This window comes from Poromitra crassiceps, assembly GCF_964638095.1.
Source record: "Poromitra crassiceps genome assembly, chromosome: 15".
Classification (NCBI taxonomy): Eukaryota; Metazoa; Chordata; class Actinopteri; order Beryciformes; family Melamphaidae; genus Poromitra; species Poromitra crassiceps.
Window position 1 is genome coordinate 36,514,659 of NC_139634.1, and position 10,333 is coordinate 36,524,991.

The window sequence follows — 10,333 nt, forward strand, 5'->3', positions numbered from 1 at the left end:
AGAAAGATATCATTTTCTCTCGCCTGCTGCAGGAAGGATGATGCACATAAATATACCCTACATTATGTCAAGTCATTGCATAAATGTGTTTTTATTGTAAAACTAAATGTGAGATAGGGCCAAGTTATTGGACGGACATCACAGTATAGCAGATGCCATTAGAAGCGCGTTCCGAAGCGCGTTCCGCTGTTACTTCTCTAAATCACGTTAACTCGACAAGGGGTATATATATGCCCAGGAGGACATATATGTTTCACATAGGGTGGTGTTTTCATTTCGAGGTTTTATTTGGTCCAATATTGAAATGTTGACAATGGCAGCCTGTGTTACCATTACACATTAATTTAGAACTACCTTTTATATCTATTTTGGCTCATTTGGTGGCTATTTAGTAGCGAAATGAAGAAACACAATGCATGCTGGGAACTCAGAGAGAGAGAGAGAGAAGGGTGACAGAGAAGAAGCAGTGAAGGCAAAGAATAGGCCTGCTTTTGAAAAGCGCAAAGCGCTAAATGTAGGCCAGCTCCCAAGATATGACTAGGCTGGTATTTAGCGCCGACACGCCCACTTTGGGACTGCGCCACGCCCATTCGGCCTAAAGCGCATTTGGCAGCCTAAAGCCTATTGCTATCTTGCCGAAACAGGCGCAAGGCACGTTTTTTTGCGGTTAAGGCCCGTAATAGCGCCGATGGCCTGTGGGAGAATAGAGCCCTATGTCCCAGTTAGCTCTGGTTAATGCTTAGAGTAGTCAGTTGTCTGATCTCCCCCCCCCCTCTCTTTCTCTTTCCCCCGCTCCTTTCCCTTCTTCCCCCTCCTGTTCCCCCCTCTCCCACATTTCCCACTCCCCCCCCCCGCCTCCTCTCTTTCCATGCTCTTCCCTCCCCCGCCGCCTCTTCCCACGTTCCCCCTGCTCTCCCTCCCCTGCACCCTCCCACCTCTCCTTCTCTGTTCTCTCCTCCTCTCTGTCCTCTCCCCTCTCTCACATTCCCCCTGCACTCCTTCCCCTGCTCCCCCCCACCTCTCCTTCTCTGCTCTCTCCTCCTCTCTGTCCTCTCGGGGGGGGGGGAGGGGCGGAGAGGTCTGTTCCCTCCCCCGCCTCCGCCTCCCGCGTTCCCCCTGCACCCTCCCACCTCTCCTTCTCTGTTCTCTCCTCCTCTCCCCCTGCACTCCTTCCCCTGCACCCTCCCACCTCTCCTTCTCTGTTCTCTCCTCCTCTCTGTCCTCTCTGGGGGGGGGGGGGGGGGAGGTCTTCCCACCTCCTCCCTCCCTCACGCTCCCCCTGCTTCTCTACCCTGGCTCTCCCTCCCCTGCACCCCCATCTCTCCTTCTCTCCTCCTCCACATTCCTATTTTCTCCCCACCTCCCCCCTCTCCTCCGTCTATATTGCTCATTCTCTCCCCACCTCCTCCCTCCCCCTGCTCTCTTCTCCCCCACACCTCCCCTCCCTTCCCCTCTCCTGCTCTCTCCTCTTGCTCCTTCCCCACCTCCTATACCCTCCCCACCCCATCACTCTCTCACATTCCCCCTGCTATTCTCCCTTCTCCTGCGCTCTCCTCTGCTCTCCCCTCATTCCTATATTTTCTATATTATCAATTGTTCAAATGTTATCTTTATTCTGTATATTCTTGTTACTGTTGTGTCAGCTAGAATTAGCTAGACATACTTTCTGTGAAGCCCTCTGAGACATGCTTGTGAATTAGGGCTATATAAATAAACTTGACTTGACTTGACTTGACATGTATTTTTCATTGGTGTCAGGTTATTAATAAAATGATGGTGATGAGGATGGAGGGGCCCCAGGGAATTTTTGCCTAGGGCCCCTACAGACTCTAGAATCGCCACTGTTTGCCCTGCGCATCAGAGGGGATTTAGAAGTGGGCATACTCAATGCCGACTGAAAAATAAGTAGGTATGTAGCCTACTTAGATTCCCTGCCTACCAACACGAGAATCGCAGATTCGAGGCCCCGTCTTACCTCCGGCTTGGCCGGGTGTCCATACAGGCCCAATGCAGGTGGGAAGCCAGATTAAGGGTACACTATGTGTCTGGTCGCTGCACTAGTGCCTCCTTTGGTCGGTCGGGGTGCCTGTTCGGAGGAGGGGAACTGGGGGGAATAGCGTGATCCTCCCATGTGCTACGTCCTACCGGTGAAACTCCTCACTGTCAAGTGAAAAGAAGCGGCTGGTGACTGCACATCGGAGGAGGCATGTGCTCAACAACTCGCCCCAGGCAAAGCGGCAAGCAACGACCAATTGGCCAAGTACAATTACGGAGAAATGGGGGGAATCAGAAAAAACTTGACCAAAAAAAAAATAAAAAAAATAAGTAGGTACTGTATACTCCGTTCAACTGTGTATACCGTGCAGTGCACTACACACTGGATGCGGAGATACGTGACCAAAAAAAAAGTGGCATTAATTTTGTCAACATCTTCTAAACGACGGAGATGGTTATTAGATGACGTGGGGCGGTTAGGACCCGCAGCAGTTGGTGTTTTGAGTTTCGTAGGTTTCTAATGAGCTCAACCAGTATCCAGTTTATCCAGGAGTGTTGGGCAAGTTACTTTCAAAATGTAATATACTACATATTACTAGTCACTTTCATTTGAAAGTAATAAGTTACGTTACAATATTACTGTCTGTGTAGAGTAACTTGTTACTTATTACATTACTTTTGCATTACTTTCACCAAAACAACAGCAGCAGCAGAACGACATTGCCGCCACGGAACCATCGCGAAAAATAATTTCAACCGTCTTGAAGTCAGTGTAAACAATCCAAAATTCGAAATGTTATCCTTTTCCTTTGTTATTGTCATCTATAGTGGTCATTTGCATAAAAGCACACGGTTTGATTGGGAAATGATTGTATCTTTATTTAAATAGGTGCTTTGATTTAAAAAGAAATAACTCAATTTGTAACTTGAGTTACTTGACAAAGTAACTGGTATAATATTACTGAAATCCTATAAGTAATAAGTTATATTACTGAGTTACTGCTAAAAGTAATATATTACATGTAATATGTTACTTTTGTAATGAGTTACCCCCAACACTGTTATCCAGTTTAACCAGTTATGACATAATGTGGATTGACCCAAGACTGAGTAACTTGAATAATTGGCTCAAGACCATAATCATTCTCTGTGCAGATAAACATAAGCAATGTTTGTCAGCAGTGGTATTTTGGCAAAGTGCCACACTGCACATACTCAATCACTGTAAGTCATTAATCTGTAGTGTCAGATAAACGTCTAAAATGTAAATAAGTTCACCAAAATACCTGTTTCAACCTATTGCTTATTCAGGGCACCCTATCAGTGCGTGTCCCACTTCTATATTCATTCAGCCGTGACTGTATTTACTCATGAGAATCATTGACACAATGAATTCGAGTCAAATTACATCAACAAAGAAAAGGAAAACAATACTGTAGCAAGGAGATAAACCAACAGAGAAAAAGACAATTAAAACCACAATTAACAAATGACAAGCCATTAAAACACACCGATTAGGGAAGATAGAGAGATTAGAGTAGAATTATTTAATATAAAATATAAAATATAAAATATAAACTAAAATACAGCCATGTAAAATTATTACAAGTAGAGTTTGGGATGTTTAAGATCACGTTTCTAAAATGTCCAAAAGGTACGAGTGTATTGATGTTAAGGAGGTGCTGTAATTTGTTCAAGGAATCCGGTGCGCTAAAGTCAAGTTCAAGTTCAATTCAGTCAAATTCAAGTTCAGATCTGGCTCATGAAACATGACAATTGCCAGCTAATTATTATGTGATATAATATGATAATTGGATTACTAAATGTGACTTTGCTTACATTAACCATATTGTGATATACAGTGCTATCGAAAATGACCCCTGTGATTAATGTGATATTGATTTCAAATGTATCGCACAGCCCCAGTACAGCCGGTTTGTTCTGCTCTCCCTTCTCTCGCTCTCCCTTCTCTCGCTCCCCCTCTCTCCCCTCTCCCTCTCTCTCCCTCTAATATAAGATTGTTCAATCCTGTTTTATTGATAGTGCTTAGCTAGACTTAACTAGACAAAAACCCTCTTAGACATGCTTGTGAATTAGGGCTAGACAAATAAACTTGACTTGAAGCAGGAGCAGGAGCCGCCAGTCAAGCAGACATCAAGAGAACGGGATACACCTGGCAAAAGATAGAAAAGATGCTTCTTAGCATCATTACACTGAAGACAAAACATCAGAATCATCATAAAAAAAGACACAGGCCTACCACCATAAACAATATAAATCATTATACGCACTATTTCTCACAGATCCAGACTTGATCAGAAAAGCAGCCATCATCATTCCATTCTCCACCTGCTTTGTGCACCATCTCTCCACAGTCCTGGTTTCCATTGTAGCTATTGGGCTGCCCAGGCTGCCAGAACCTGCAGTACACAGAACACAGATCCACTCTCTGAGATCCACTCTGGCTTTGTTTCTAAGCTGCTCTGACCTGGAGTTTTACCATACATGAGAGTGACCAAACAGATCAAAACCATGACAGCATGGACCGTGGCATGCTTTGTTTGTTCTATTTGCGTAGAATTAGTATAATGTTGGGACCCCTCTTTAATTCATTACTCCCTCTTCCATCATACATTTTGCTAAATGCATTTGAAATATATGTACAGTATATATGTATATATATATATATATATATATGTATATATATATATATATATATATATATATATATATATATATATATATATGAATATGTAAGGTGATTTGCGCTGAAATTTTTTATTTTACAAATTACAGACATGTCAGATTCAAATGGGGTTAAAATCACAGACGATCTCCGCAATTATCACAAATCACTTCATGTCTCCACTCCAGGCAACAATAGTCTTGTGTGAACAGGGCTTTACTTTCACTTGCCAGCTGTTTTCCACGTTATTGGCAAGCTCTCCACAAAATACATAGGAAGGACATCATCAACATTATGTATTTCCTTAATCAGAAACTTCAAACGATGTAGACAGATGTACTGCTGTCAAAAGTGATCATAGTGCTAGAATTAAAAAATAAAATAAAAAGTTTACTCTGTAAACTTACGCGGTGGTGACTGGTGTCCCATCCACCCATGTCCAGCTGCCCTCTGTAATCGTGTCCGTCAAACCGATCCAGGCGTTTGTGCCATATACAAGCAACCCATTGAGAAATATCTGGTAGTGTGGTACAGAGAGAAAGGCATGAGCGAGGTCAATGCAAGTTGTGAGTGGGGGGGCAGGGCAGCGCCGGGCAAAAACAGAGCGAGGCATGGAGCAAAACAGAGTGATTCTGGTGTGAATGGCAAGGCTCTTGCTGGGAGCTTCTGTGAAGCACTGCTTCAGCGCTGCTTCTGAAATGCTTGTGGTGTGAACCAAGCTTTAGTCCTTTGTGCGGCCCAACCGGGTTCGAATCCGACCTGTGGTCCTTTGCCACATGTCATCCCCTTTCTCCCCCCACCTTTCCTGTCTGCCTAGTGTCCAAAATAATCTAAAACACACACACACACACACACACACACACACACACACACACACACACACACGTCGGGGCTGGAACCAACTTTCTTTCGCTGGTTTCTTTCTTTCTCACCTGTTCCTCCCTGCTGTTTATAATGGTCAGGTCTGCTCCCTTGTCCTTGCAGTCGTGTCTGCTCTCTGTCCAGTTCCTTTTCTCCCAATGTGAAATGTAGTAGCAGCTGATCTCAAACTTACTCCAGCCTTCCTGACAGGACATACCTACGGTAACATAATGTACAGTCGTCAAAATAAGACAATGCATATTTCAATATATTACAATGACAAAGGTTTTAAGAACTCTGAAAGAATGCTTGAAATTTACCAATCATTCTAGGCTACAAATGTTTGCGTTGGTCATCATCAAGTGTGTCAATCGTCACCCACAATGTCATTTAAATATTTTCCCCAAATTCCGAACTATCACAAAGTGACAATGCCAAAAAGATTTTCGGTGATATGTTATGCAGGGGGGGTGGGGGTGGGGGGTGCGTGGGGAGAATCTTACCTCTTATCTTAACGGTAATCTGGTCAATCTCCTTCTGCAACTGATTTCCCCTTATAGCAGAGCTGCTGTAATTTGCCTCTAACTGTTCTTTCTCAAACCTCAACCGATTATAACTGGTCTGCAACGAGTCCTTCTCTCTCCTCAGTGCACCGTAGTTGGTCTGTAACTGAATTTTTTTTGTATTGTAATTGCTTTGCAGGGTATTGTAACTGGTCTGTAACTCATTCTTTCCTGTTTGCAGGGTATTGTAACTGGTCTGTAACTCATTCTTTCCTGTTTGCAGGGTATTGTAACTGGTCTGTAACTCATTCTTTCCTGTTTGCAGGGTATTGTAACTTGTCTGTAACTCGCTCTTTTCTCTTTGCAGGGTATTGTAACTGGTCTGTAACTCATTCTTTCCACTCTGCAGGGTATTGTAACTGGTCTGTAACTCGTTCTTTTCTCTGTGCAGGGTATTGTAACTGGTCTATAACTCATTCTTTCCTGTTTGCAGGGTATTGTAATTGGTCTGTAACTCATTCTTTCCACTGTGCAGGGTATTGTAACTGGTCTGTAACTCGTTCTTTTCTCTGTGCAGGGTATTGTAACTGGTCTGTAACTCGCTCTTTTCTCTTTGCAGGGTATTGTAACTGGTCTGTAACTCATTCTTTCCACTCTGCAGGGTATTGTAACTGGTCTGTAACTCATTCTTTCCACTCTGCAGGGTATTGTAACTGGTCTGTAACTCATTCTTTCCTGTTTGCAGGGTATTGTAACTGGTCTGTAACTCATTCTTTCCTGTTTGCAGGGTATTGTAACTGGTCTGTAACTCATTCTTTCCTGTTTGCAGGGTATTGTAACTTGTCTGTAACTCGCTCTTTTCTCTTTGCAGGGTATTGTAACTGGTCTGTAACTCATTCTTTCCACTCTGCAGGGTATTGTAACTGGTCTGTAACTCGTTCTTTTCTCTGTGCAGGGTATTGTAACTGGTCTGTAACTCATTCTTTCCTGTTTGCAGGGTATTGTAATTGGTCTGTAACTCATTCTTTCCACTGTGCAGGGTATTGTAACTGGTCTGTAACTCGTTCTTTTCTCTGTGCAGGGTATTGTAACTGGTCTGTAACTCGCTCTTTTCTCTTTGCAGGGTATTGTAACTGGTCTGTAACTCATTCTTTCCACTCTGCAGGGTATTGTAACTGGTCTGTAAATCATTCTTTCCACTCTGCAGGGTATTGTAACTGGTCTGTAACTCATTCTTTCCTGTTTGCAGGGTATTGTAACTGGTCTGTAACTCATTCTTTCCTGTTTGCAGGGTATTGTAACTGGTCTGTAACTCACTCTTTCCTCTTTGCATGGTATTGTAACTGGTCTGTAACTCACTCTTTCCTCTTTGCAGGGTATTGTAGCTAGTCTGTAACTCATTACTTTCTCTTTGCAGGGTATTGTAACTAGTCTGTAACTCATTACTTTCTCTTTGCAGGGTATTGTAACTGGTCTGGTCTCTGTCTGTACCCTGCTCTTGAGTCGTAGCGTTGTAATTGGCCTGGGTTGTGTCTCCCGAAGTGGGACGGCTAAATCCTTCATCTGTGAAATGAAAAATTGATAAAAAATAACAACAACAATGCCTTAAATTACTGATGTTTGTCTGTGTATGGAATAGTATGAAATTCTAAATATAGTATTTTTCTGTTGTTTAATGTTTGACCAACATTAAATGCCTACTGTAGAAAGCAGAATGCAGTTGTTCAATAAAGCAGTAATACACACTTACAGTAGACGATCTGTCCGACGTTACCGGCCAGTAGGACAAGACACAGCAATCCCAGACACACGGTCACACATCTGAAGGGCCGCCTTCTTCCCTGAAAAGTCACTGAATAAAAAGGTATTTGTTGATACTTGTCCCCTACTTGTAAATGACCATCCAAGTCCCATTTAAATGAAAGATTTTCTGTATCTAAACTGGTACTAGCAGTCTTATGGTTGAATGTCTCTGCAGTCAACAGACTGTAGAATGGTGAAAATGTATAGTTTTTGGTTGGAACATCTGATGTTCCAAGCTAACACTTTGCAGTCAAGCTGGATGGGAGACCTTGTGCAGTTAAAAATCACTGCAGCGAATGAATACGTGGTTTCCCACCTGAACTAGTTCCATGAATAAACCTGGGTTCATCCAATATATTGACTTAATTATACTTCTTTATTTTCTTTACATTTATGAATCGATACAGGTCAACAACAACAACAACAACAACAACACTAAAAAGTCTTCTTACTGTACTTTGGATATTGCTAGTCGCCTGCTATCACTCAACATAATGCTAAAGTGTTAGCTTGGTGCACCGGAGTCAACAATCAGGAACACACTTCAGTGCATACTAAATTGACTTAATGGGTCAGTTGCTCAACAGGCCAATTTCCCCAAAACCTGGAGTGAATCAATGCAGATGACCATTTTATCTATGTTGTGTTGTGATCCTCTTCCCATGTGTCTGCGCTCTGATACTCCTACCTGCAGCACGCCCTTCCATGATGAGGTTATTGCGAGGTCCATATATGTTGTCATCAATATCCATCAAATCCATTGTGACAATAATGACTCCAGTGGCTCTCAAGTTCCCTGTTTAGAGAGGACATTCAGATTATATCAGTCTGGGCAGAAGATATAGGTGACCACACAAGGTTCTTTCACAATACTACAAAACAGTTTACTACCAATGAATTACTCAAACATATTTATTACTGCAGTATTTCGTATTGAGTACAGTTAGTTCTAGTAAATCAGTCATTCGCCTCCCATAATTGATACCGACTTTGTTGATAAAATGATCATTCTCCAAATCAAATTATTTACAATGATTTGACAAAACCTGTAATCTGTTCATTTTCGGTCAGACTTGGGAACATGCACAAAATCTGAATGGTTTTTGGGGGAACTAAAGTACTTATATTTTCATGAGCCACTCTTTTACTTGTGCAATAGCCGACCCCGTACAAGTAGTAGTAGAGTATAATTGAGTGAAATTTAGCTGCAGCTGTGGTACATAATTTTTGTTAAGTCAAATATTTCAGGGCTCTGTCTATCCCTGTGAAATGATCAGATAGTGGGCAACAATACAATCACACTTACCTTGGATGTGATGAGCTGCAAAAAAATCAAGTTCAGTATGATTGTATTCACTTTGAGTTATTACATCATGTTTTATAGTGCAGTAGACCGGACGTGCTTCCCATGTGATGACACTGACACATGACTTTTCTCTAATTGGGCGAAACAAATATGGACAAATGTAAGCGCGGGTCATACTCATAGGTTCTAGGTAATGTTCGGATAACAGTCAGCAAACGTCAGCAGAAACAGTAACTGTTCAACTTAAGTTCCCACAGAGAAGAGGCTTAGATTGCATTTTATCCAAACGCTTGTGTGGTGATATGTCATAGCATACAAATTAGAATATTAGAATGGATAGGCATAATTAATACATATTATGTTGCGCTATTAAAGTATTTAGATAGAGACCAGCTATTAAGTGTTTTATAATGAGAAAACAATAATCATTTCTGAAATTGCAAGATATTTTTGAAACATTGCTGATTGCTCCTTTTTGTGCGGAGCAACAGAGTTCAATAGAGTTCATTCGTGCAGCGTTAATAGTAGAGGAAGACCAATCAGCATCACACAGTGGGTGGGGGGGTAGGGGGGGGGGATAAGGTGGGGGCGCCGACTGCTGAATGGAGAACAACTCTTATGAAAAATAAAGTATTAAAAATAAAGTGTTTCTCCTCCTCAGGGGGTTTCCAAAGTGGAGACAGAATTTTGTTTTTAGAAGTCAATCAGTTCATGCTGTACTGAATGTGCTCATTTATGGATTATTGTTAGTTCTTGTGCACTCAGTTAACCTATACCAGCAGCTCTCCTCTCTCTCTCTCTCTCTCGACTCTTCTCTGGTTTCTCTTCCTCATTCCCACAGTTTTATTTCCCAGGTTGAACGAGTCTTGGGAAAGTCATGTGCATTCAATGAAAAAACACTCATCTATTTTAAATGTCTACTTGATGGAGAGTGTTGGCACCGCCGCTCACACTCACAAAATGATTGCTGACATGACACTGGTTACTAACTGTTACATACGTGTTGTCTTAAGACTTCTGCTCATTCAACGGCTGTTTTTGAGGCTATAGGATCATCTGTTGTCTAAAGACAGTGTTGATTGATGAGTTTTATATACATGTTTCTTTTTTATCTCCAAATAAATGTATGATCATTGGAAATTATTTACTATGATTATTACTAAAATGTCATCCATAGTG

General features: G+C 42.0%; 1 protein-coding gene across 1 annotated transcript; it reads right to left on the reverse strand.

Moving 5' to 3' along the window:
- Positions 1–4,285: 4,285 nt before the first annotated feature.
- Positions 4,286–8,578, reverse strand: LOC310790200 (C-type lectin domain family 4 member M-like; the record flags this gene model as incomplete). The annotated part of the gene is made up of 5 exons (XM_083651876.1): positions 4,286–4,415; positions 5,089–5,198; positions 5,614–5,759; positions 7,796–7,886; positions 8,537–8,578. The coding sequence occupies 5 exons, from the start codon at positions 8,576–8,578 to the stop codon at positions 4,286–4,288; spliced, it is 519 nt and encodes a 172-aa protein (XP_083508002.1).
- Between the last annotated feature and the right edge of the window lie 1,755 nt (positions 8,579–10,333).